This window comes from Mus caroli, unplaced genomic scaffold, assembly GCF_978045245.1.
Source record: "Mus caroli unplaced genomic scaffold, Mus_caroli_1 scaffold_10, whole genome shotgun sequence".
Classification (NCBI taxonomy): Eukaryota; Metazoa; Chordata; class Mammalia; order Rodentia; family Muridae; genus Mus; species Mus caroli.
This window is the reverse complement of record NW_028227265.1, coordinates 24,432,591-24,460,589: the sequence shown is the minus strand read 5'-3', so window position 1 is coordinate 24,460,589 and position 27,999 is coordinate 24,432,591. Positions and strand designations below refer to the sequence as shown.

Genomic DNA, 27,999 nt, shown 5'->3' with positions numbered 1-27,999 from the left:
ATTAGGCTATGAGAAGCCACAGGACCCCACTCCAGGTGTGGGGGAGGGCAGTCTGAGATGCCAGCGACTGCTGGAGTTGACTCAGGGGTCCGGGACCTGTAAGGAGTCTGGGGATATCAGGTTCACAGGCTGTTGAGCATCTAGGCACCACTGGGAGCCAAAGAAGAGCTGAGAACAGAACAGAGGCTGGTGGGCTGGATCTAGCCCAGGGCTGAAGGGGAAAAGAGAATAGTGCCCTGACTGGTTCCTGCAGGGAAGAGAGTCCTTGGCTTGCTTGGCGAGTGGCTGGGCTTCATGGAGGCCATGGCTGGGAGGGCTGGGAGACTCTTTAAGCTAAGACCTGCTCCATTGCTCCTCATGGTGGATCCTGATGTAAAGATCCATGGTCCATGGTTTTAAGGCATTTAGTGTCATGGCAGACTGGCAATGAGTAAAACTGTACCCCACTTTCTCAGGGCAGGCCTGGGGTTAAAGACCTATTGCAGGAAGGAGTGTCTTGTAAGGGGAGTTTATTGGCTAAACCTCCAGGCCTTTAAGTACCTCATCAAAATGGAGATCTGTCTTGAGGCTACATGACCTGTGGTCACATTTTCTACCTGTGGAGGGGATTAGGGCATTGTCCTTACGTGACTGATGGCCACAAACCTATGAAGAGCTGTGTCCTCGTGTCAGGAGCCTGGTGTCCAGGAGGGTGGCAACATGCCTACAGTTCCTTGCAGGGTCTCCAGAGTTTCCAACTTAACCAGAAACCAGGCTGCCTTTCACGGTTCCAATTTGGGAGGTGGGGTTTGGGATGGGGGTTGGTCGAGGGGGTGAACAGGAAATGGGAAATCATTTCAGATGTAAACAAATGAATTGATAGAAATAAATAAATAAACAAACAAACAGTTCAGATGTTTTGTTTGCCTGGAGCGCTTTCAAAAAGCAAACATTGTCAGCCTAAAAGTAGGCTATCATATATCAAAAATGTTTGCTTAGCACTAGACATTCTTTATACTCTTTAAATTAGAATTACAGGGTTAATAGTAGGAATAAATACTGTTCTGTTTGCATTTTCTAATTGTGACTGAACTTGTAACTCTGGGCATATAATAAAAAGTGAAACACATAAACCAAACTCCTTGGAAAATCATTAATCTGTTCTGCAAAACGTGTATACAGCAGTGCCTGGCTGCTAGACATTCAGAACCACAGAATTCCTAGTAGCTAGGAAATCAGAGCTGTGAGATTACCCTGACCATTGGTCACTGACAATTGCCAAATGAAAGAGCACACTGCAGATAAATATACACACCCTTGCTCAAATTCTCTTCACCCCAACCAAAGGTCATTCCATTTCTTCATCTACATTCTAACTGTTCGCACCCTAGGCTTTCAGCTTCTGCTTCCACCTTCCTGTCTGGTTCCTCCAGTCACAGCTTCCTGCTCCCTCATCTTCACCCCCAACACCTCTATTGGACTGTGACTGCAAGCTCCATGATAGTAGTGACTCCTGTGGGAGTGTACAGGGCTCCTGGCATCATGAAGGAAGCTTCAGAGGCAGGTTTGCTCTGCTCCAAACTCCCACAGGAGCTGCCTTTCTTGATCTCATCTAATCCTGATTAGATGGTGGAGGGAAACTTCTAGAAGAAAGTATAAGGAGAGGAATGAGACATGGTAACAAATGATCTTGGCTTTGCGGAAGAGAAGAGAGAAAATGGAGCAAAGAACACCTTGGAGAGTGTGGTATGAGTGTGTTTGTGGTGCTAGGGATTGACCCTGAGGCCCCACCCACGAGAGACAAGCATATACCACTGAGCTACATCCCCAGATCTCAACAGGATGCTTCTTAGATGAGGGTGGATTTGCAGCAAGTGGGAAAGTACAGTAGAAGTTGGAGGTGCAGAACAGATAGTCCAGGGAAGATAGGAGAGGACTTGGGGGGCTGGTGTCCATGAATGGATTGCAGATGTAGGCTACAATGAGGCAAACAAGAAAGATAGTGTAAGAACTTCTGTAAGAATTCAGTGAGAAACAAGACACTTGTTTACTGGCACTAACTCTGATTATTTGACCTTGTGCAAGGGTGCCTCTAAATTTTCTATTCATACATGGAGGAGCCTGCCTGTAGAGCATTCAAGATGTGAAGGAAATATGAACATGGGTTTGAGGCAAGCCTGGGCCAATTGTGAGACCTTGTATCGAAAAATATATGTGGGCACTGGAGAGAAATCATGGTGGTTAAGAGCACTAGCTACTCTTCCAAAGGACCTATACTTGATTGTCAGCACCTATATGGTAACTCACAACCCTCTTTTACACCAGTGGCAGGGGATCCAATGTCTTTTTCTGGACACTCAAGATACTGTACACACATGATACACAAACATACATGCAGGCAAAACACCCTGAAAAACATATACACAAAATAAAAACAAATATTTATTTTATTTTATTGGGTAATTTCTTTATTTACATTTCAAATATTTTCCCCTATCTCCCCTGTCAGAAACCCCCTGTCCCATCCTCCCTCCCCCTGCATTTATGAGGGTTTTCCTCCATCCACTCTCCCACTCCCACCTCCCCGCCCTCGATTCCCCTACACTGGGGCATCCTAGGACCCTATTGAGCCTTCCTAGGACCAAGGACTTCTCCCATTTATGACTATATTTTTGAAAAGTAAAAACATATGCATACATATTCTGTTTAAGACAATTGGAAAGATGTTTTGTAGACATCTCATAACCCCTGAAGGATGCCCCTCCTATAATAATAGTAAAAAGACTATTCTCTGTTTTAAAGAACAGGCTGGGATTCCTTCTACAAGTTCACCTCCAGATCCCAACCTCCTCGTGACACACTGAGCAGCTTCTGTGGTTGTGATCCAGCAGGCTTAGGCCACACTTACACCCCCAGCATACCTTCATTGTGGGCATAAGGTACCAGGACTATGTGCATTCAGAATGCAAATAAGGAGTCTTGAGGCTTGTTAGATTTTGACAGAAGTTTGCTGCAGGTTCAGAGTTGCTTCTGGGGGTCTCCCAATGGGGTAATGCCTAAATGGAACCAGAATGGTTACTTGAGGACTTTATAAAGGTAGGGAAAATAGCAAGATGCTTTCTAGGCTTGAAAAGTTGCAGAGCCCTATATATAAGTCTATGAAAAATGTTAACATGTAGCAGCAATGCAGTAGGCCTTGGGACTATCCCTCATCCCAGAGTACGTGGATGCTGGGCTTAGAGACTTAGAGATGTCTCCGTGCTTCTGGGTTTCAATCTTTCTTGGAATGATTACTCTTTTCTGTTTGCCCAGTCCTCCTTCATAGAATAGGACCTTATCTTGACTTGGGCCAGTCATTGGGCCATTTCTGCTCCATTTTTATCCCAGCACATCTCATAGCCAAGACAAATTGTGGCTCAAAGATTTCATGGGTGGGTTGATATTCCCCCTCCCTTCACTGGAAGTCCTGCCTGGCTACAGGAGGTGGCCACTTCAGTCTCCATATCCCCAGGTGCTCAGAGTCTCAGCTAAGGTCATCCCCATAGACTCCCAGGAGCCTCCTCACCCATTCCCAGTTCTCCAGCAAGTCCCAGATTTGCCCGCCCCCATTTCCATTCTCACTCCCAGCCCTTTCCCACCCGAATTCCCAAACCTGATCCCTATCCCTATTCCCCTCCTCAACTCTGTCCAACCCAGTTCCCTCGCTCCATTCACTAAGCTCAGAGTCTGACTGACATGCAATTCAGCCACTGCAGTTGTAAGAGTGACAAACCATGCCAGGCAAGAGTAGAATCATCCACAGAGGAGGGGTGGTGGCGGTGGGAGTGGGGGTAGTGGGTGGGGTGAGGGTGTTAAATCGTCAGACCTCTCCAGAAGACTCTGCTGCTCTGAGAGCAGGCAGAGCGTAGAATACACAATTCCAGAGCTGGCCTCCAACCAATCAGGGCAGACCAAGTTAATTTTCACAAGATAAGAGGTACTATAAAAGGCAAGTCCTCTCCAGCTTTCCACAGCTTCGTCCACAGTCCATTATGACAAATATGAGGACAATGATACCAGCTGGGTCCAGTGTCCAAGTCTGGATGGCCTGTCTGCTCCAGGCATTTGTTACCACAGTCACTGGTAAGACATACTCCCTGAACCAGTGAAGTGGGTCTTCCAGCTCCGTGGGAAACCTGAGGAAGGGGGGACTGGAGTGAGGCAGTAAGAGTGAACAGCCTTCTCTGGGAAGGTGCCCAAAATAGAAGAGTGCAGGCATGGTATATCCCGACTGGGCAGGGTTATTATTATCTGTATGATCTTTTTATTTATTTATTAGAGACTGAACTCGAGGACTTAACATATGAAACAAGCTCCAACACTAAGCTGTATCCTCACTCTTACTTTTATGTTTTACTGTTTTAATCAGTTATGGTAAATCAAACAAGAGTGTCACAAAGGAAGCCTACTTATAGATCCCTGAAAAATTTGGGATACAAATAGCCCCATGAGGCCATACAGGGGAGCCACCAGATGACAGAACAAGTAGTGGAAAACTGGGTGAGACTCCTTCTTCTTCTTCTTCTTCTTCTTCTTCTTCTTCTTCTTCTTCTTCTTCTTCCTCTTCCTCTTCCTCTTCCTCTTCCTCTTCCTCTTCCTCTTCCTCTTCTTATTCCTCCTCCTCCTTCTCCTCCTCCTCCTCCCCCTCCTCTTCCTTCTCCCCTTCCCCTTTCCCTTCCCCTTCCCCTTCCCCTTCCCATCCCCTTCCCCTTCTTCTTCTTTTCTCCTCCTCCTCTACTTCATCTTCATCTTCTTGCTTTCACAAGTGGGCAAAAATAAGCAATGCAGGCTAACCAAACTGAGTGACTATCACCCCTTAGTTAACATGTGAGTAACTGAGGTTCAAGCTGGGAATAAGTCTGATTCAGACTAGAGATTGGGACACAAAATAAGGAAGAGGAAGTCAGGGACAATCATGGAGAGAGGAGCCATGCATGCTAGCCACACACTTATAATCCTCACACTGAGCAGGTAGAGGCAGGAGAATCAGGGGTTAAAGGCCAGTCTCCTCTATCCAACACTTTAAAGGCCAGGCTGAACTTGTCTCAAAAACAAAAAAATAATAATCTGTGGGGAGCTGCCCTCACATTCGCCATTACAAGATGGCGCTTACACCCTGTGTTCTAAGTAGTAAACAAGCAAGCTGCGCATGTGCCGGGGTAGTTTTCCACTCCATGTGCTCTGCCTTCCCCATGACGACAACTCCGGTCGATGGGCTGCAGCCAATCAGGGAGCGACACGTCCGAGGTGGAGGACAATCCTCCATAAAAGGGACGGGGTTTCGCCATTCTCTCTCTCTTCTCCTCTGCCTCCTGAAGAAGTAAGCAATAAAGCTTTTGCCACAGAAGATTCCAGTTGTCCTGAGCATGTTCTTGCCGGTGGGGACAAAAGCTCGGGATAATAATCATGAAGGTAGCCACTTGCTGGAGAGCCTAGCCATAATGCTGGGTGGAGAGTATTCAGAGTAGAACCCAACAAATAGACACTGGAGGAGCAAGTCTTCCTTCATTTTAAAAGTCCGTTATTTCCCCCATCCCTTCATGTAGGCAGTAGACTCACCACCCAATGGCCCTTCTTTCCCTGTCTCAGGAACCAAAGTCATTCAGCCTGAAGTGGATACGCCCCTGGGTCGTGTTCGGGGCCGGCAGGTGGGTGTGAAGGATACAGACCTCATGGTAAATGTCTTCCTGGGCATCCCCTTTGTTCAAGCACCACTGGGACCTCTTCGGTTCTCAGCTCCACTCCCACCACAGCCCTGGGAAGGTGTGAGAGATGCTAGCATCAATCCCCCAATGTGAGTACCGCTGCAGTAAGTGGGCAAGTGTGCAGGGTAGTGGCAGTCTCTGGATGCCAGGGTATGTGGAGCTCAGGGCTGGCCCTGAAATTTCCCCTTGGCTGCAGGTGCCTTCAAGATGTAGAGAAAATGATCAACAGCAGATTTGGCCTCAATGAAAAGATTAAAATCTTCCCCATTTCTGAGGACTGCCTGACCCTCAACATCTACAGCCCCACTGAGATCACTGCAGGGGACAAAAGGCCGGTATATAGTCCAGAGGACCCCATCCAACTCGACCATGACAAATGACCTTCTACACCCCTGTTTCTTAAACACTTCAGAAGTCCTTATAATACCCTGGGCTACAAGGGGGGTGGCTGGAGTCCAACAAGCTGGGGCCACTGATTCTAAGCCATTTCTCTAGGTCATGGTATGGATCCATGGGGGCTCTCTGCTGGTTGGCTCCTCCACATCTCAGGATGGATCAGCCCTGGCTGCCTACGGGGATGTGGTAGTTGTCACTGTCCAGTATCGCCTTGGGATCTTTGGCTTCCTTAGGTGAGATGACCATCCTGGAAAAGGACGTTGCAGCCCTGAGGAAGGCTTTCTCATGAGAATGTGAGGGTAGGCGGCTTGGGGAAGTGGCTCAGACAATAATGTTTGCTTGCCATACAAACATGAGGACCTGAATTGGGTCCCCAACATTTATGTAAAAGCTGGGTGTGGCTGTACATGTCTGTGCATCTCAGCACTAAGTAGACCCAGTTCCAAAAACCAAGAGGCAAAACACTTAAGCAAGATGCTTAGTTGATTCCTGATCTCCACACTCGACAGATATTCATATGTACATGCACTCCACACACATAACACACAGCACACAGCATGTGCATACACACAAACACACACAGATGGAAACAAAAACACAAGAGGAAGGGAGGGGAAGAAAGTGAGGGAAGAAAAGAGGGGGAGGGAGGGAGGGAGGGAGGAAGGAAGGGAGGGAGGGAGGGAGAGGGAGAGAGAAAGAGAGGGGGGAAGGGAAGAGACAGAGAGACAGAGAGAGAGAATATGCCAGCTCTCCATGATAGAATGGGGCCAAATTAAAACCAAACATGAGGAGCTGGCGAGATGGCTCAGTGGGTAAGGGAACTGACTGCTCTTCCAAAGGTCCTGAGTTCAAATCCCAGCAACCACATGGTGGCTCACAACCAAAATCCCAGCAACCACATTATCATCCGTAATGATAATCTGATGCCCTCTTCTGGTGCATCTGAAGACAGCTACAGTGTACTTACATATAAATAAATAAATAAATCTTTAAAAAAAAATTTAAAAAACCAAACATGAATGTTGAATTTGAACAAAGGGTGTTGTCTCTAACTGGGGCTAGAGTCCTAGCAAAGAATGAGGACAAAAAAGCCATCTTCACCATCTAAGAGCCAGCTCTGACTGGCTATCCTGCTACATCTACCTACAACACATACTAGGAAAACAGGTGACTCACGGGCAAGCAAGGACTGGGAAGAGGAGAAGTGCCCAGTGCCCTGATGACTGACTCAAAGCAAATTCGCAGAGTGTAAGAAAAAATATGTCTGGGAAGCTATCTTAAGCCAAACAGTGCCACTCCCTGTCCCTAGCACTGGAGACAAGCACATGCCAGGCAACAGGGGCTTCCTGGATGTGGTGGCTGCTCTTCGCTGGATCCAGGGGAACATAGCCCCCTTTGGGGGAGATCCCAACTGTGTCACTATCTTCGGTAACTCTGCTGGAGGCATTATTGTCTCATCCCTGGTGAGTGACCACAGAGAACTAGCAGTCGAGGTTATATCTGGGAAGGCTTCTATGGCCTCAGACCTCCGTGCTCCTCTGCCTCCTAACATCTGCCCCTCTGTTGTTCCCAGTTCCTGTCTCCAATGTCTGCTGGGCTCTTCCACAGAGCCATATCCCAGAGTGGGATTGTCACCACCATTATGATGGAAGACATGAAACCATGGCCTGAAGCTCAGGTCTGTCTTTCCTTTCACTCCACGGCCCACCCTGTGCTAACCTTTGGGTCAGGTGTGGAGAGGAAGGAGTAACACAGGGAGTCACGGATAGTCTCAGAGACAATTGACTAGTGCAGTCCAGGAGGTAGGCAGTCAGACAAGGCTTTCTAGAGGAGGCCACCCCTGAACAGGTTATCTCTGGTTCTTCTCTGGGGGTATTTTTGGAGATCCCCCCATTCCCCAAGGGATTCCTATATTCCCAGCTACTCTGTTACCTAAGAGTTCGGTCCCCTTTTGAGGGGTAGCCAGAAGTCACCAAGCAATCCCCAATAGGAACTGTGAGTCAAAAGCTTCACGCATAATAGGACAGGGATGGGGCACAGAAGCAGTAAAGCCATCAGATAGGGAACAAGCAGGAAGTGAATGAACTAAAGGACTGGAAGGTAGTGTAGGGAGCTGACAGACCATGCCTGGGAGGGAGTTAGGGTGGGATCCAAAGGGCTAGAAGAAGCAGGGAAACAAAACTAAGCCACAATGAGTGGAAGATGCAATGGAGGGGGCAAACCTGGAGGTCAAAGGCCAAGGAGATGGTGAAGGTAAGTGATAGGTTATTTCTTCACTGGTAAATGAGATAATCCAAGCCAGACTCCCTTACATTAAAGGCAGATTGGGACGCTCCTCTTGGGTTCAAGGATTGAGGGCGGGGCTGAGGTAGGGGGAAGTAAGAGACAGAAAGATTGGGTGTGCTTGAAGAGAAAGAAGACAAGGAGGAGAGACCAAAATGGTTGAAGTTTATAGGGAGGAGCCTATGGGAGAAGGTCAGCCTAGCCCCTGGGTTGGAAATTTTAGGGTTGGGACCAAGTCATTCCTGGTATGGACTGAGGGACTCTGGGAGATTCTGGAGGTCATGTCTTTGATATGTAAAATATGCACCTCAGTCTCCCTGTCTGGGTCTGAAACCAAACAGTAAGCTCTGGAGACACTGATGGGATAGGTGTACCTTAGGGTGCTTTGGAGTAAGTGAAGACAGGATAAACCTATCATTTACCAGCTGCTGGTCCCAGGCCCCAGCTGTGATGGAGGAGTGAGCTGGGTATCTTAACACTGGGTTTGAGGGATAACTCAGAAACCTCAGTGGGACACATTGCTTCACATCTACCCAAAAGCAGCAGCCTACTCCTCACCTCACCATGGAGGAGAGAGCTTCCTTACCACAAGTTCCAAACCTCATCTGTCTCTCTGGAAGCCATTCCTCCTGCCTCTTAGCCCTGCTCCAGACTCAGCACCCCTTCCATTCCCGGCCAGACATGACCCTGCATGGTCTTCTGAGTGCCACAAGCTATTACTGAACTGTAAAAGGTCATAGAAGGGAACACTGGAAAGGGATCAGCCTCTTGGGTTGGTAGCAGGTCTCTCCAGGTAGCCTTGGACCCAGACAGTGGCATCACAGCTCAGTACAGGGAGCAGTAGAGTGGGAAGTGAACGATGTGTGTCTGAGAGGCAATGTTCTTCTGACTGTCCCCAGAACTTTGCCAATTCTGTGGCCTGTGGCTCTGCATCCCCAGCTGAGCTGGTCCAGTGTTTGCTGCAGAAGGAAGGAAAGGACCTTATCATGAAGGTATACCTCCTGTTGGGGGATGATGACCGTGTCACATAACTATACTGTTTAATTCCTATGTAATCAGTAGACATCTGTCTTGCTCTTTCCTGCAGAAAAAGGTGGACATTTCCTACACAGTCAATGACTCCTTCTTCCCACAAAGGCCAGAGAAGCTCCTAGCAGACAAGCAATTCCCCACTGTGCCCTACCTCTTGGGAGTCACCAACCATGAGTTTGGCTGGCTTCTACTCAAAGTGAGTGAGTGACCTTTGGCAACTGTGCTCTTCAAGACCCTGCCTGAGTGGCCCTCCCTATACCACACCACAGCAGCCATGGCCTGAACACTCAGGTCATTCCCATTTTGGTAGGTGAGAAAGCTGAGACTCAAAGCCACTAAGCTTCCTTTTCACCAACCGAATGTTCCTGTGTTGAAGATACAGCTATTGCCAAACTGATCTTCTGGGAAGTGCTAACCCACAGTGCATTCATGGTGGTGAATGGTTAATAGACCCTACTCTACTCAACTGGGGCTTGTGACCCTGTGCCTGAAAGACTAAGGTTTCAGGCAGCATTAAGCCCCAGGAGATATATCCAGCCTTCTGATCCAGCCCAGGTACACAGAGCCCATAAGAGTGTCTCTACTGTGCTGTGTTCCTGGGAGCCTTGTTTCATCCACTATTTTCTCTTGTCTCTTCATCCTCAGAGAAAATTTTCTCACCCTCCCATGATGTTCAAGACCAAACACAGGTCCTCTGGCTTGCCAACCAAGGACTCTGCCCACAAGTATGCCCCTGAGCCTATCAATTGTTTTCAGTGGCTGAAGCTTCTCACAAAAGATGGGGCCCATAGTGTTTCTTCACTTTGTGGTTTGAGCAGCTGCTAGTGTGGGCCACTGGAGCTCACAGTGTTCTGTTCTAATGATGCCCTGCTGTCAAAAAGAAACAGAAAAGAAAGAGAGAAAGAGAGAAAGGGCAGAAGGAAGAAAGAAGGAGAGGAGGAGAGAAAGAAAGAGAGAGAGAGAGAGAGAGACAGAGAGAGACAGAGGGAGGGAGGGAGGGAGGGAGGGAGGGAGGGAGGGAGGGAGGGAGGGAGGGAGGGAGGGAAGGAGGAGGGAGGGAGGGAGAGAGAGAGAGAGAGAACACAAACGAACTTCTTCTTCTCTTGACATTGCCCCATTGAATGTTAGTCCACCACAAAAATCAGCTTCTAGTGCCAGGACTTGGACATACACGAACTCAGTCCCACAATGATCCTAGGAGGCAGGTATCTGCCATGTATCATTCACAGATTTTAAAACTGAGGAACAAGAAGTTCAACTGGCTATCATGAAGCCAGTAAATAGTAGACCTTGAACTCAAGGACTCAGATGTCAAATGCTAAGCTATGTCATCTAAGCCAGGCACTGCATGCTCCTGTTGTCCACTCAGATGGCAGGGGTAGGAGGGCCTCAAGTCTGAGACCAGCCTGGGCTACAATGTGACCTCTTATCTCAAAAACAAAAATACCTGTAACAGAAAAAGCCAACACTTGATTCAATTGCCTGAGGTCTTTGTTTGTTTCTGGTTTAGAAGCAGGGTCTTGTTCAATAGTCCAGCTACCTTAAAACTCACTATGTAACCCAGGCTGGTTTCAAACTTGAAGCTGGTTTCAAACTCCCACCTCAGCCTCTCAAGTGCTGGGGTTACAGGAGCCAACCTATCAGGCAACATGTGATGCTTTTAACTAGAGCACTTGAGGTTGTGAGGTGAACCATGGGGGACTTGAGATCCATCACTAGCATACTGCAAAAAAACTCAGGCATGGTGCTAGATGTCTATAACCCAGTGCTGGGGAGGAAAAGGCAGGAGGATTCCTGGAGCTCACTGCTCAGCTGGTCAAGCCGAACTGACCAGTTCCAGGTTCTGTAAGAGACCTGGCTCACAAAATAAGGTGGAAAGAGATTGAGAAAAATAACCAGCATCAACTTCTTACCTACACACATTCATATGAAGATTAACACATACATGTGCACAAAACACATAAATACATGAGCACACAAACACATGTGCACATATGTGCACACAATCACATATACATAGAGATACAAAAGGAGAAGAGATATATTGAACAAATGTTATCCTCCCTGGTGGTACTGCAGTTAGCCTCTGACACCTGTATACAATGCCACTATCCTAAGCACCTCAATTCTCAGCAGTCAGAAGTCTCTCTGTTATGGATTTAACAACCCATGGCTCTATCATGAGTTTGTGCACACTGGCCTAGAAATATTCTTTTCCTCAAGCCTAAAGATGAAGGACAGTGATTGAGCTATCCTATTCCCCACAGTTCTATAATATGCTGGATAACTTGGAACATTTGAGCCAGGAGGACCTGTTGGAGATTTCAAGGCCATTTTTGGCCCGTATGGTAAGGCAAGAGGAAGGAAGTAGGGGTTGCTGGGCACCTAGTACAAGTCTGATCCACTCCTAATGCTGCTTACTGGCCAATAAATCTCCTGGCCTAAGTCTTAATTCCACTAAAAATGAAGAGACCGGGGGGGGGGGGGGGGTGACTATCATCCCAGCATTCAGGAAGCTGAGGCAGAAAATAAGACACCAGCCCTGATCATCTCCAGCTCTCCAATCCTTCTGAGCCCACAGCAAATGGAGATGATGCTTCCTTCTCACCTAAGATCTCCTAGAGAATCTGGACACTGCATGCAAAGAGCTGCCCAGATATCCAGAGAGCATCTGTGTGTGTTATTGTCTTTAGAAACCCCAGAGCCCTCTCTATCATACAACTTCATTGCTGCTCTCTGGAATTGTGTGGTACCCCGATTCAGTGTATCTTCCTGATTAATTACCACACTCTGTGCTGCACACTTCACCTAGACTTCGCAAAAAGTTACAAGGTAGACACTGACTTTCACTGCAATTCAAATACCTTCTTAAGGTGCTACAGCCAAACAATGGCCACAGGGCTACACTGCGCTTATCCTACCTTGATAAGATCTCTTAAGAAAACACCCCAGGGAGGCAGAGAGATGCATGGCCACCCCCTGGAGCATGAGTCCAAGGATTTGAAAGAATCTGTAGTGGAGGATATGGGGATCCGTGGGACGTCTGCCTAAGCTGTGTGATGTGACATTTCACCCCAGCAACTGCCCCCTGAGATACTGCTCACCATCATAGATGAATACATAGACAATGGCTCAGATGAATCAGCTACAAGGTATGCCTTCCAGGAATTGCTGGGTGACGTCACATTGGTCATTCCTACCTTGAACTTCTCAAAATACCTTCAAGGTAAGCCAGCCTTTGCCACCTTCCCTGCTTTCCCTGTAGTATTGCAAGTGGCATAGCTACCAATAGGTACAGAGTCCCTCTTATGATTTACATCCTACACTCTACAGCCACCTTCAAGACCATCCCAGGAGTGGCTAGTACCTCAGGCAGGATATGAAACAGAACTTGAGAGAGATAAATTGACTTATCAAAGGTCAACCAGCATACTCTTTATTAACTCTGTCCCTGAGATTTATTCAGATGGCAGTCAATTCAATGCTTGCCCTGTGAACCTGACACTGTCCTATATTAGGCACATGTTCTTAACCTTGTGACTTCAGGCAAGATGTCAAGGTCCTCTCTGGGCCTCACAATCATCATTTATAAGGTGGGAACATGAGGAATGTTCATCAAAAGCAGTGGTGTGACCACTCTTAATGCTGTGACCCATAAATACAGATCCTCATGGGGTAGTGATGCTCTTCGGTAAAATTATTTGGTTGCTACTTCATAACTGTAATTTTTCTACTATTATAAATTGTAAATAACTGATGTGCATGATGTCTGATAGGTGACTCCAAATGAGTCTTGGCCCACAGGTTGGGTACTGCTCCTCTGATGATCATCCTGAGTACAAAAACAAATGATACACCACATTCAGGTCAGGTATGATAACGTTCATGCCAGCACTTAGGAAGTGGAGACAGTAGGATCAGGAGTTTAAAGTCATCTTTGGCTATATAGGAAGTTCAAGGACTGCCTGGGATATATGAGACTTTGTCATTAAAAAGCAACAACATCCACCAAGCAATCCCAGGAATGCTTGCCAGCCATCTCTAGTCTGTACCACTCTTCAGATCAAGATGTATGCCACTACAAGCTTGTGTGCCAGATGGCCTGATTGAATTGTGGGCACCTGACATGAATCCTGCTTTCTCTGTAGATGCTGGGTGCCCTGTTTTCTTGTACGAGTTCCAGCATACACCCAGTTCTTTTGCGAAATTCAAGCCAGCCTGGGTGAAGGCTGACCATGCGTCTGAGAATTCCTTTGTTTTTGGAGGTCCTTTCCTCACTGATGAGAGTTCCCTCCTGGGTAAGAACATACAGACATCCCATCCCTAGACTACCATGTTCCAGATATCTCCAGTCAGTGCCAGGGACCTGTGGGGACAGTCTAAGCCTCACCTGATTCTAAACCAAATTTGTCCCTCCTACCAGCCTTCCCAGAGGCCACAGAGGAAGAGAAGCAGCTGAGCCTGACCATGATGGCCCAATGGAGCCAGTTTGCACACACAGGGTGAGTAGGTTACACAGGGAAGGCTTTGGGCCTATCTGCATCTACCCAGGGCATAGAATCAACCTTTGGTTTTCCTTCATTCCTCCCACTCAGGAACCCCAATGGCAAGGGACTGCCTCCTTGGCCCCAATTAAACCAGTTAGAACAATACTTGGAGATTGGTCTAGAACCACGGACTGGGGTGAAGCTAAAGAAGGGCCGGCTACAGTTCTGGACAGAGACACTGCCCAGAAAAATTCAAGAATGGCACCGAGAGCAGAGGAGCAGGAAAGTTCCAGAGGAGCTCTGAGGCCAGACCTACCTGGACCTTCCTGACTGGGACAACCCAAGAATAGTGGCATCCAAGCAGGGCAACTACAACTTCCTTCTGTTTCTGTTCAGACTTTAGCCTGGACCACACTGCTGTGAGCCCAAGTTTCTTAAATCATCAGCCCCTGCCAGACCAGTATGGTCGACTACGGAATTTTACCACTCTGGTTTCTACTTCTTGATCATTGAACATACTGGTGTTTCTTCCTAAAGTGACTTGAACCCTTGCTGTATGGCACAGTCCAACACATTAATAAAGCTCTTCAGAAGATCTGTTCTCTTGAGAAACCTCCTCTGCCTTCTCTAAGCTGCATACATCCATTAGAACCCAGTCTACCATGTACTCACACTGTCCATGTCTGAGTCTTTGTCCCTCCCACAGGAGGTCTCTGAAAATGATAGTAGACAACCATGGCAAGATTAGGCAAGACCTAGAGGCAAGGAGTGACAGACAGAATTTATGACTCGTGAATCTGTGGTTCTGTGGTTTCTAGATTTGAACCCAGACCCCTCAGGCACCAAAATAATGATCCATCCCCCATGGATGTCCATCATGGCCAGGAAGGTGACCTCCAAAGGCATAGTTCTGGTGTTGTGGAAATATTATGACACAGGGCCAGGACCTTCTCTCTGCTGATTGGTCTTTGCTTTCACACAAAGCAGAACAGAATCCAGCAAGAAAACCCTCATCAGATAACAGTCTTTACCTTCAGGGCCTGGCCTCCAGGCTTATAGACAAAGGACAGGAGCCCCTACCTCACCTCTCAGTAGCAGAGAGCAACCACAGCAAAGCCTTGCATGGCCCCATGGGACCCACCGGGACACTTTGGTGTAGGTCAGGACAAAGTGTTTGGTGACTGGTTCAGCAGTTAGCACAGCCTCTTCAGCACCCTCTCAGGCCACAAGTTTGCAGAGTAGGTTAGTGTCCTTTTTAAGAAGCAGTGTATCATTCCCTTAAAACATCTGGATTTTTGAGGCTGAGGAAGAGGTACCCCATTGATAGGACATCTGCTCAGCATACAAGATAGACTATTCAAGACCCAGCATACATTAACAAATAAATCTGCATTTTGATTGACTTCATAATACCTTGTCTACACTATCCCAGCTCATGAACTTGAGTCCTACACATAGCTTTTCTGTCAGACTGTTTCCTGGCTGATGCCTCCATGAAAAGTATTTGTAACTATTCAGGTATGCCCCAGGGAGTCACTTTGAGCAAGGGGAGACACAAAGCTGGCTCTGAACTTCTTCACACAGACACACACACACACACATAGAAAAGTTTCCTATGACTATCTGTTCCTCTTAGAACAAGCTTCCAAGGCTTCTTGTTCTCCAACCCCTCCTTCCAAAAAACAAGGTTGACACCATAACCTAATAGACAGCCTGACAGCTACAAAATGGGACCCAGTGTGTGTTTCTGGCACTACAAGGAACTGTGAGAAATAGGCCATGTCTGATTTCAGGGCATGGAAATACTGCCATCTAAGCCAAGACCTAAAAGATAAGCAGAGGTTATTCAAATGGCAGGACAGAGTATAAAAGAAGTGAGAAGCAAGAGAAAAGAGCAGGTTTGCAGATGGCACAGATTCTGAGGAAATGCTCTTCCATATGAACAGAGATTAGATTATGGGGTGGGGGCAGGGGAAGGGTGCTGCAGACCTAGGTTAGGTCCTTGATTTGCAGGAAAATTTGGGTTCCCATTACAAGCGAGCAAGGAGTTATCAAAGATGACAAACAAATACGGACACAGAGAGTGTACATCTGAATATGTTTTCTCAAAGCAAGCACCAGAAAAACAAGAAAGCTAGGGGAATACATCCTCCAAGGTACATTGGTTCTTTACACAAACAAAGAAAATGCATACAAGTACCAGGCAGTGTATTCAACTGAGATAAGAACAACCCTTAATTAAGACCAGCTAAATACAGAAGCCAGGTGAATGCTCTGATACAATGCTAGTCTATTGTTAAATCCACAATCAGAGGTCCTTTAGTAAATACCTGATAAAGCTATTCTTCTGGGCCTAGTGAAAAACATGCACCAGGGTAATTCTGCACTCTTAATCCTTTCATGAATAATATTACATTTCCTCCTAAAACCACAACCCACCTATTTCCTAGGCCATTGTGTATTCCTGTGTATGGGTGTGACTCAGCTATTGTTCTGAGTAATTACAACGTTGACTAGCCCTGAGCTTTCTAGCTCTTATTCAAGTAAATTGTAATGCCTGGTTATTTTCACTGTCTCTACTAGAAGTAAATTTGAATGTTACTGAATAGGTAACATTCTTACTGAATTCCAAGCTCAGGGTGGGCTCAAGGACTTTCTAGGACATTGGAACTCTGGTAGAGTCTTAATCTAACTTAGCTATATGTCAAAATCAATCCTTAAAGGCACTTATAATAAGACAATATTGAGGGAGAGCACACAGATCGATACACCAGACTAATGTGGGGACAGGTTTCGAGTATACATGCTATGGGAATGCCAAGGTTCCAGGAGGCTAAGTTTCCGTGAAACTCTGCCTCAGGACTGCTTCCAGGTTTGCAGACCTGACACTCCAGTCACTACTGGAGCGGATGTAGCAGAAGGGGACTTGATTGTGATCAGATCTTGAACTTAAGAGCAAGAAGACTCCAGAGAGATTCTAAGCAGAGGGGACTTGAACAGGAACACTATTTGGAAGAGGGAGTAAGAAAGGAGGGTTGGGAGGAGAAAGCAAGGAGGAGCCAGTGCATTTTCCAAAATGAATACTTCTGTTTTGGTGAGAGAAGGTCTCACTTCTTAATGCAGGTTGGCCTGAATCTCACTGTATAGCCCAAGGTAGAAACAAACTTATGTTAAACCTCCTGCCTCAACTTCTCATGTGCATGCATGATACATGCACACCACAATACTGGCTTACTGGTGGGATCTTGACTGACAGTCATCAGACATGGTGACTCTTGAGACACAGAGGTAAGGAGAAAGAAAGACTGGGAGAAGTGTTCACAAAGGAGCTGCTCCAGGAACATAAGTCTAGCATGGGATGGTTTCTTGCCCCTTAGCTGAGGGCATACCACACCTGCTCTGAGGCTGCCAGCTCCTGATGTCTCTGGTGTGTCCTTCCCAGAATTGAGCAGGCTGAATAGACCTTGAGTGTTTGCAGAGATGCTGGAGTAATCTGCCTTTTTGGCATGTTCAAATTCCTACAGGAACTTAGAAGAATAGACTGCCCTCTGACCTTGCTTTGCAAAATAATCCAGCTAAAACAAAAGATGGGTCTCTGGGCTGTTCTTGAGCACGCCCGACTTGCCAGCAAGAACTATGCTGCAACAGGATCCTTCTGCACACGTTTATTGGGAGAGCTTGATTGCAGAGGCAAAGAGACCCTAAGCCCAGAACTGGTGCTGCTTATATAGGCCTAGGAGAGGCATGTCTCACACCCGGATTGGTTATGCATGGGTTATGCTTACCACCTCATTTGCATGTCTCACATCTGATTGGTTAACTTCTCTCTCATCTGATTGGTTAACTTGTCTCTCATCTGATTGGTTAATATGTCTCTCATCTGATTGGTTAATATGTCTCTTATCTGATTGGTTAATTCTCAAAACCTCATCTTGGCAAAAAACTTTACTGCCTATGTATGTGTGGTGGCCAGTGGTAGGCAGCACCACCCTGCAACGGCACATGTGGCTTCCCACAGGCTGTCCCTATATATACATGCAGTGCTGAATATTAAACTTGAAGCCTTGATCACATCCTTTGCTTTGGCTTCAATCTTCTCTTGCTGGAGCCATCCAGTGGCATGGAGAACCCGGTACACCTGGAAGGAGAGCTGGGGATGAAATAGGATAGGTGAATGAGAGAAATAAAGACCCAAGACAAAGATTTCTAATTGAAAGAAAATTAAATTCAAGGTCCATGACTCATGCGGCTTGCTAGTTAGGAGGGCTTTTTGGGCCAAGGGCAAAGAACAAAGTCTGTTGCTGTTAAGTCCTTCCAGGAACTGGCTAGCCGTAAAGATAGGAGAAGACCTGTAAAGACAGCCAGACTATCTCAGCAGGGATGTCCGGACTATCTCAGCGTAATCATAAGTCCCTGCCCCTCAGAACTGCTGTTACCTCTCTCTGCACGTATAATTTGCTGATGTTTAAACTGTCTAATTGTGTGAAGCCATGCCAATTCTTCTGCTACCCCTACTCTCTTCCTATATAAACCCCTAACTTTTGAGCCTCGGTGTCAACACCTCTGTCTCCTGTATGACATACTTGTCTTTCAAAGCTCCATCATTAAACTACCTCGTGTGTTTGCATAAAGACGGTCTCTCGTGATTCTTAGGGTGCTCAGTATCTCGTGACTTAGGAGGGGGTATCCCCACGGAGGTCTTTCATCATCATGGCTCAAATTTTAATTTTCAGTTCTGTGTTTATATAGGTAAAACCCAAAAACCAATCCCTTTATTTCACTTGGATTCTGTTGCTTTGTTTTTGTTGGATTGAGTTGTAAAGCTCAGTAGGCAATCTGCTCAAGTCTCAGGCAGAAAGCTGTAAATATAGGGAGGCCAGGCACAGGAGACTTGTTTAGCCAACTCAAGGCTGGGGGAAGGGCACATCTCAATCCATACCATGCTTTTAGTTTTCAGCTCCCCTTTCAGGTAAACCCAATTGATCCATGGCCACTGGATAGCTACAAATGAGGCACCCAAATGAGGGGACTGAAAATGGAGAGATCCACTGAGAAATGCTGTCTTGCATGGAGCTCCACAGAAAATGGAAGAATTAACAGTATCCTGCTCAGTTAGCAATGAACTGCATTAACATTAGCACTAGTTATAAAGTTTATTTTTGGAGGCTGTTATTACAGGAGGTGTATTAAGGGGATACAGCTGGCAGAAGAGGTGTTGACCCAACACTGACTTCTCCTAGGGGTGACAGCACAATGGGACAGAGGAATTGTATATAGGCATTTGTCCACAACCAAGAGATACATTAGATAAGAGGATCAGGGTTTAAAAAAAAAAAAACAGATGTTAGAAAAATTCTTAGCTCAAATAGATTTATGCTTATTGTTAGGACGACTGTTGTTCTGTGTTTCATGTTGAAAAGAAAAAAATACTTAAAACTTTATCTGCTGGATGTCCACCCCTTGATTTCGTTTAACTTGTTTAAAAGAGAGTCTCAATTTGCACAGCAAAAACTGGTAAGTTACCGTGCACTGTGGCTGGGAGTCAAGCACAGCTGGAGAAGCCCTGCTAGGGGCTGATTACTTGCCAAGCCACTTTTAAAGGGGCCAACAGATGTTTGGCATTTTGGTAAGGGAGCAATTGGCTGTTTTTTCCTAGAAACATCTCTGATTGTGATTATTGGGCTCAGAAGGTAACAAAGTGCTCTTCTCTTAAAGTTATAGCTAGAAAAAGTAAGAATTTTGTCCAATCTAAATACATGATATATGTGTAGCCACTTCATTTTTGCTTCTGACTGGTTTTTAAAGTATAAATATGTTCTGCATGTCATGGTTATAGAGTATTGGCTTATAAGTTACTGGGTATGATTATAAATTTGTAGCATTGGTAACAAAAAACTTAGCTTGAAACTGGTAACTCAGGGTCATTCTAAACAACAACACATGGCATGAGCCAAACCAAGAAAATCGGTCTCTAAAGATACTTCTAAATTGGGATAATATTTTATGTAATTCTTACATAAAAGCTCACTAAATGCAAACCTCCCAGTCACCAGGATGCAATGGAACAGTATAAAAACAGTTCTCCAAATCCAAATCAAAGGAAATAGTCCTAGAAAACAGACTTACAAAGGATAAGATATAAAACAATGTCTCTTTAATGAAGTATTAAAAACTGTACTGTTATGCATTCATACATGAGCTGGCAGTCAAACTTTGTAATGTGAAAGTAATGTTTTTGGTATTGATTTTTAAAAGAATGGATTGTTTAAAACTGGGATTTGTTTTCCAAAATTATGGGTATGCTCTAATATTGCAAAAGGAACTTTAAAATTATACTTAGACTGCCAGTGTTCCGTTGGCTGTATTTTGAAGTTTGATCACAGGCTCAGGATTCTAACTCACACATATAGGTAGGTAACTAAGAAAAAATCAAGCAGGTGGAGATTGTTGCAGGGTTTGCGAAGGGTTGATGAGGCTATGGAACTTGAGGAGGCTCACAGCCTGGCTTGCCTACTCTACCTGCCATTCCAGGAAATGTGTATAAAACTATTATGTTATTTGGAGGACTGTTTTTATACTGTTCTGTTGTGTCCTGGTGACTAGGAGGTTTGCATTTAGTGAGCTTACTTGTAATTTTGAAGAGCCCTTGAAGAGATTCCATTGGAAAGTTTTGCCTCAAGGAATAGCTAATATCCCTACATTACATCAAAAATTCTGTCAATGATTCAATACAAGAGGTTAGGACTTTGAATCTTTTAGTGTATATTATTCATTATATGGATGGTATATTTTTAGCTGATCCACCTAATTACATTTTACTGCAAGCCTTTGCTTTTATCCAACGAGCTTTAAAATTTTGGAGTAGTTGTTGCTCCAGAAAAGATTCAAAGGCAATATTTTTTTCAATATTTGGGACATCAGCTATATCCTAAACAAATTGTGGCACAGAAAATTCAAGAAAGAAAAGATAATTTACTTACTTCAAATTATTCTCAAAAGTTGTTAGGAGGTATTAATTGGCTAAGGCCTTACCTTAAGCTTGCCACAAGAGAACTTAAACCTCTGTTTGATATTTCTCAAGATGAATGCAAATCCTAATTCCTGTCGACAATTAACTGATGAGGGATAAATAGCTTTGCAGAAAGTAGAGGAAGCTATTAGCCAACAACAGACACATTAATTAGACTATGATCATTTGTTGGCTGTTTCACAGAACTCCTTTGGCAAAAGGGACTTTAATGTGGATTCATCTTTCTTCATCGCCAAGAAAGGATGAACACCCTATTATGAAGTTGTTGCTGTGTTAATGCAGGATTGTAGGATAGAGTCACAAAAGTATTTTGGTGTGTGTGTGTGTGTGTTTCAAGACAGGGTTTCTCGTGTAGCCCTGGCTGTCCTGGAACTCACTCTGTAGGCCAGGCTGGCCTGGAACTCAGAAATCTGCCTCTGCCTCCCAAGTGCTGGAATTAAAGGCGTGTGCCTCCACGCCCGGCGACACAAAAGTATTTTAGGAAAGGACTTGATGAAACATTTATTCCTTATTTTAATCAGCAATTAAATGGATTATTGCAGAATATTGATATTTGGATACATACTTTTTATTTCCTGTACATTTACACATGCAACCAAAAAAGAATTCATATACTGTATTTATAAACAGCTCATTTAATGGGAGAGAAACATATGTGATTGGATTACTTGTTCATTCTCTTGAGTTTCCCTCCACTTCAACACAAATAATTGAATTATGTGTTGTAGCCACTGTTTTGAAATATTGAAAAATCAAGCTTTTAATTTGAATACTGATAGCCAATAGGTAGCTCATGGTTTGCAATTGCTTGAAATTTTTCCTTTTTTTAGATGCTGCTAATTCTCAAATTTTACAGTTATATATACAAATACAGCTTAATTTAAGAAACATGTACTATTCCTTACTTTATAGGACATTTAAGTGCTCATACTGGATTGCCTTGACCCCTAGCCAATGCCACAGCAAATTTGTATACCAGGCAGACCTTACAGGAACAATTAGCCAAACAATCTTATTCTTTACATCATCAAAATAAAAATAGTTGGAGACAACAATTTGGTATATCTAGAAAATATGCACATCAAATTGTAAAAACTTGTTCTCATTGTCCTCAATTTCTTCATCTAGCACATAATGGTGTTAATCCTTGAGGACTCATACCTAATCAATTATGGCAAACAGATGTTACCATATTTCCTTATTATCATAAAGGACAAGGTATTGTGGAATAGGCCCATGGAACTTTAAAACAATATCTTCATTTAAAAAAAAAAAACAAGAAAGTGTGAATTATATCCCCATACACTACAAAATTATTTAAATCATTCTTTTTATTTTAAAATTTGGATGCCAAAGAACTCTCTGAGTGTGCGAGGAGCAGCTACTGGTGCTTCTGCCCTGGTTTTGCAAGGAAAAAAATTATGAGTTCCTTAGAACGGCAATTGATGCAGATATAGAAAAGATAGAAACTCTATTTCCCATTTGCTAGGATCTTAATCTCCTTGTCTGAGATAGTCCTTCAAAACAGGAGAGGACTTGATCTTTTATTCATTCAGCAGGAAGGACTATGTACAGCCCTCCATGAAGAATGTTACTTTTACATTGATCATTCAGGAATAGTAAAGGATTCTATGGCTAAAGTCGAGAACTAGGCCCAAGGAACAGAGAAAAAGGACAGAATCAGGGATGGTTTGAAATCTGGTTCTCCACTTCCCATAGCTTACAACTTTAATTTCTACATTAATTTCAACATTAATTAGAACCATTAATTATAATTTTGTTGCTTTTAACTTTTGGACCTTGTATCTTAAACAGATTGGTTGCCTTCATACAGGATCACTCTCAGCAAGTTCAGTTATTCACCATGGCAGTTATCCATCGCTATGAAGAAGTGCATTAAGTGCATATTCATATATCCTTTGTAGCTTGGTCTGAATGGGAAAGTGTGGGCTATAGAAGGCTGGTAGTCAGGGACAGATAAGAGTGTTATTGAGCTCCTATCAAACTAAGACAGAGACATACATCAATGTTATGTTTGTTCTCCCTGATGGGTTAGAAGGAGCAATATTGACACCAACCTAAGACAGGCACAGTTGCCTGGCCTTTCTATACCCTAGAAGTTATTATGGAAAACAAGTAAATCTTGTGCCCCTGTCCAGCAACTAGTACTGCTCATCTTTTAAAAAAACAAAAAAGGGAGACTTCTGCCCTTCCCAGCCTTGAGCAGGCTGAATAGACCTTGAGCATTAGTTGAGATAGACCTAATGACGTAGGTGGAGTCATCCATCCACCTTGTTTACATGTGCAACTTCCTACAGGAACTTAGAAGAATAGACTGCCCTCCGAGCTTACTTTGCAAAATAATCCAGCTGAAACAAAGAATGAGTCTGTGGGCTCACCTTATATAAACAAAGTGCCGAATACTAAAATTGAAGTCTTGATCAGGACCTATGTCTTGGCTTCATTCTTCTGTCACACACACACACACACACACACACACACACGCTTTTCATTTCCAGCCCACCTTTCAGGTAAACCCAGTTCATCCATGGCCACTGGATGGCTACACCCTGGAGAGCTGAGCAAATTGGATGGTGAGGTCTCAGGCCCTGTCTAGTGACACCTGAGGGAGAATAATTATGGCTGCAAGGTTCCCTGGGTTTCTATGCCTCTTGCCTTTACATTTTCTTTTCCTGGGCCACTACCCCTGAGAGTCACCTTGCTGACCAGGGTGTCACAGCAGACCCATGTCCTTGTTCCAAGTCCCCAGCTGGCCTGTAATAAGGAGACAGAAGGATTAGCTTCACATGAGGAAACTGTTGGGTTATGGAGCCTCCTGTGGCAAGATGGCAGAATGGGTTATGTATGTGGTGTGGACACCAGGAGGCGCTGCAGGACAAGACTGCTTCTCCAGAAAAGGGGCAGGCATATGGTTGCACTGCAGACACACAACCTAATAGCTTTAGCCCACAAGGACTCAGTCTCAGACACACACACACACTCACCAACAGGCTTTTAAGTATGAGTCACCATTTACTGGTGTTTATTTCTGGGCAAGTTTTATTTTTTGCCATGAGTTAAGGTTTGGTTGGTTGGTTGGGTTTTGTCTTTGTTTTTGTTTGTTTGTTTGTTTGTTTGTTTGTTTGTTTTGCTTGTTTTCTTGTTGTTGCTTTTAGCATTTTCTCTAAATTCTACCTCACAGTTACCTGGCAACACATACTATAAAAGGGGCTGTTTGCACACTCCTCTCTCTCTTGCTCTTACCTTTTTGCTCCTTCTCTCTCCTCTCCTCCCTTCACCTGTCTCTCCCCATTTCCTCCCCACCCCCTCCACATGCTCATGGCCGGCCCATATCTCTCTCTCTCTCTCTCTCTCTCTCTCTCTCTCTCTCTCTCTTTCTCTCTCTCTCTCTCTCAATCTCACTCTCTCATTGTCTAGGCTACCCTCTTAATTTCCCTCCCCATCCCCTGAATAAACTCTATTCTATACTATATTATACTATCCTGTAGCCGGTCCCTCAGAGGGAAGGGATGCCTCAGAATAGGCACACTGAGGCAACCCCTTCCCCCCTGCCTGACTACACGTCCACCAAACATATTCCTTCTCTCTCTTTATATTTTTATAAACATAACAGTTGTTGTTTGGGATTTTTTGTTTTGTTTGTTTGTTATACAAACAGGGTTTCTCTGTGTAGCCCTGGTTGCCCTGAAACTCACTCTGTAGACTAGGCTGGTCTAAAATGCAGAGATCTACCTGCCTCTTCCTGCAGAACCCCCATTCCAACAAGTGATTAGCTTTTTTGTTTTGTTAGAATTTTTTACAGTGTACATAAAGTCCTCTGCTTAATATTTAGGTAAATTCTTTGTAGCATATATAGTTGCTCAGTTTTTCCATTTGTAATATAATGTAGTTCCTATCCTCTATTCCATGAGCATTTGAAAGATGATCATCCATAAAGCAGCTAGATCAGCACCCAGCAAAAGCTCGGCAAATGTTCACTATCCTCTGTACAGGCAAAAATTACAGGGATCTCTCATTTCCAGTTAACGATTACTAAACTGGGTCAGTTAGAGTCGTCACAATTTTAGCATGCTTAGTAGAATGGGCATCTTCTACCAAGAAATAATTTGGAGTTTATGTCAATCCAGAAGATGCCCATTCTCTGAATGACTGATTGATAATTTTGTGGGAGTTGCTGCTCTTCTCTGGGGTCTGAGGGGATCACTGTTGTATAAGTGCCTTCCCTAATCTGATTGTAGTGGCCATGTTAACCCACCTTGGCATTTTACCCTGCTACTTACCATCTCTACACTCATTCCTGGACCAATTTATCTAGTTCCTAAGACCAAAACAAGGACAAGAAGAGGCTCTGAAAGTGACATTAATCCTGCTACTTGGAGATAGCACCAATCTTCTCCCTCTTCCTTGCCACGGGTCTCCCTTCCTACTGATCCTCTCTATCTCTTAGGCCTTGGGTTTCCCTTGCCCTTTGGATATTCTACTTAAGTGTTATTGCCCCTTCATAAGGTTCTAAGCTGCCCTCTGTTAGAACGTGGTCAAAGAATGAGGCGTGGTGACCAATGGCTTGGGGAACTGAGAGAGGTTCTAAGAAAAATGCCAGAGAACCTGGTGCATTTTGTTCCCTGGATTGTTCTTGGAAGTACCTTTACTTTCAACCAATAAAACACGATTATTCTTGTTAAATATCAGAAAATAGCTACAGAACCCAATCTCCTCAATGTACTCTGAATCTGGATATGGCCTTCTGCCTTGATTTCATGCTTTCCCACATGTAATCTATAATACGAGCCAGGCAACTGTATTTCAATTAGTCTGTTCTGAGAAAATGTTCCTCTGTTGAAATTGCGTATGTGCTTACTGGCAATTATTTACATGTTTTTCTGGTCATGTTTGTCTGAACTCAAACATTCTTCTTTGCATCATTGCTTCTTTTGTTACATTGGCATATAAAAGCACACTGAAACTAATGAAAGATGGTCAACAGCATCAAATGTAGTCTGCTCCATTCTTTCCAGGTCCTCAGATTTTAGGTCCAGCAGACAAGATCTGCATAAGTTGGTTGAAAATCAACACCCTTTCTTGATCCTGAGGACAATGTCCAGGGCCCCAAGAAACATATTTCATCAGAGACTGGGATAGTTAATAAGAGCCCAGGCTGGCTGACATCTGTCTCTTATCCCAAGCCTCTGATTTGTCCTCTATACAGAGGAGTTAAAAACTGAGACTCAGAGAGGGGAAGTGGCTTTCTTGCAGCCCCATGGTGTGAGGACAGATTTTTATTTGGAGGCTTGCTGGCCTCTGACTCCATAATGTGCCCTCCTGAGGGAAGCTCTCTTGCTACTGGAGTTGGTGTTTGCGGAATCTAAATTAAATGGGTGTCTGTGTCTGTAGGAAGCAGCAGGCCAGCAGGGGAGAGGCAGAGAGAAGTGTTTGACAAGGCAATGACCTCAGATAGTGGCATTATGGGCAATAGAGAAATGACAAGGACCATTACTGCAGTCACCCAGTCACTGGTGTGTTCCCTGGCCTCCAGACCTGCTCTGTAGTTTCAGGGTAGAGCAGTGCATGCAATGTTCTTTCCAGGACCTCAGCATTATCAATTAAGTTTTCTGATACAGAGGGGTCTACAGAGTGAAAAACCAAGGAGAATTAGCATGCAGATTTCCTTCATCCTGATCCTTAGGCCCCAGTCATCCCCCAAACAATGTGAGAACCAGGGGAGAGAACACTGAGGCACACCCTACTTCCTCTTAGATGTGCAAACATCATCTGGCTTCTGACTCCTCCTGGGAACCCAGACAACCCCAAGATAGGCTGAAAGCAGCAGAGGTCATTGATGGGTGGTCAGAGTCAATACCATCCTTGGTCCAGGCCACAAAAGTTAGTGTCCAGCCTTCTTGAGGACCACCTTCCATAGAAGGAACTCCATGTAATTGCCCCTGACCCAAAAACTGGGAAATGTGACTTATAGCATGTCCAGGCACAGCCCAATCTTGTTCTCCAGGTTTCTCTGTAAACCCACATATCATATTTTGGCCAGGCTACTCTTCTCCAGCCTCAGAGACTCTCTCCCTGCCTCAACCCTTCGGTTATACCTGACCCATTCATGGTTTGTCAGGCACACCTGCACTTGGATGAAGCATGAATTGACAGAGATGCCAACATTGTAGGAAAAAGAAATATTGGAAGGGACAGCAGGTGATCCTTGAAAGTGTCCTGGAAGCCAGATGTGGTAGCACATGTCTTTATTACCACCACTTAGGAGGCAGAGGCAAATGGATCTCTGTGAGTTCAAGGTCAGCCCAGGCAGCACAGTTAGTTCTAGGCCTGCCAAGATTACATAGGGACTCGTTGTCTCAAAAAGAAGAAGGAGGAGGAGAAGAGGAAAAGGAGCAGGGCGAGGAGGGGAAGAAAGAGGATGAGGAATAGGAGGTGCTGTTGGTGGGGTGCACAAAAAGAAGAAGAAGAGGGGGGAAATGTGTCTGGAATCTCTGAAGAATGTATCTAGACTGTCCCAGGTTGAGGTCACTTGAAAGTTAAAAATGAATGGTGAAACTACTTCAGTTCTCTCCTGATTGAATCAGATAGTCATACGTTCAATCTCAGGTTCATAAGACTCCAGGTTCTGTACTCTGGCCTTTCCTGTGCATAGTCAGGGCAGTCCCTGGAAGCCAGGTTCTAGGCTGGGCTCTCTGTAAGTAGGGTAGGGAAAAGCAAGATTCCCTGTCTGCTCAGTGAACCTCAGCAAGTTGGTTTCCTGTAAAAGGCTGATGAGCTCACCTTTGTCCACTAGAGACGCAAATCCTGATAAGGTCCCTGGAAGGAGATAAGTTGGGTTTGGGGGGGGGATATTTAGGGTTTTAGCTGTTAACAATATGAAGAAAGGTATCCCACATATGTTTGAAAGAAGTTTGACCTCTCTGTAGGTGGCGCACTCATAGTCTGAAGTCCTCACCTTGAAAATCCCCTGCCTCTTGATTCTTAGAATCCTAAAAACCCAACTAAGTTGGACACCAGTACCCCAACT

The 27,999-nt window shown here is 44.9% G+C and overlaps 1 protein-coding gene across 1 annotated transcript; it reads left to right on the top strand.

Annotated features, from left to right (window-relative positions):
- Positions 1-4,007: 4,007 nt before the first annotated feature.
- On the top strand, positions 4,008-14,533 carry LOC147002349 (carboxylesterase 3B-like). Its single transcript, XM_085843650.1, has 13 exons — positions 4,008-4,101; positions 5,608-5,812; positions 5,920-6,058; positions 6,219-6,352; positions 7,429-7,582; positions 7,693-7,797; positions 9,302-9,394; positions 9,490-9,630; positions 11,702-11,782; positions 12,513-12,660; positions 13,583-13,732; positions 13,858-13,936; positions 14,030-14,533. The coding sequence occupies exons 1-13, from the start codon at positions 4,011-4,013 to the stop codon at positions 14,223-14,225; spliced, it is 1,716 nt and encodes a 571-aa protein (XP_085699776.1). The 5' UTR covers positions 4,008-4,010; the 3' UTR covers positions 14,226-14,533.
- The last annotated feature ends 13,466 nt before the right edge of the window (positions 14,534-27,999 follow it).

What these genes read in the sequence shown, in the direction of transcription:
- LOC147002349 (XM_085843650.1), top strand. Translation starts at nt 4,011, where the DNA reads ATGACAAATATGAGGACAATGATACCAGCTGGGTCCAGTGTCCAAGTC. An exon ending in GCTAGCATCAATCCCCCAAT is followed by an intron (nt 5,813 to 5,919) that starts GTGAGTACCGCT and finishes CCTTGGCTGCAG; the next exon opens with GTGCCTTCAAGATGTAGAGA. An exon ending in TTGGCTGGCTTCTACTCAAA is followed by an intron (nt 9,631 to 11,701) that starts GTGAGTGAGTGA and finishes TATTCCCCACAG; the next exon opens with TTCTATAATATGCTGGATAA.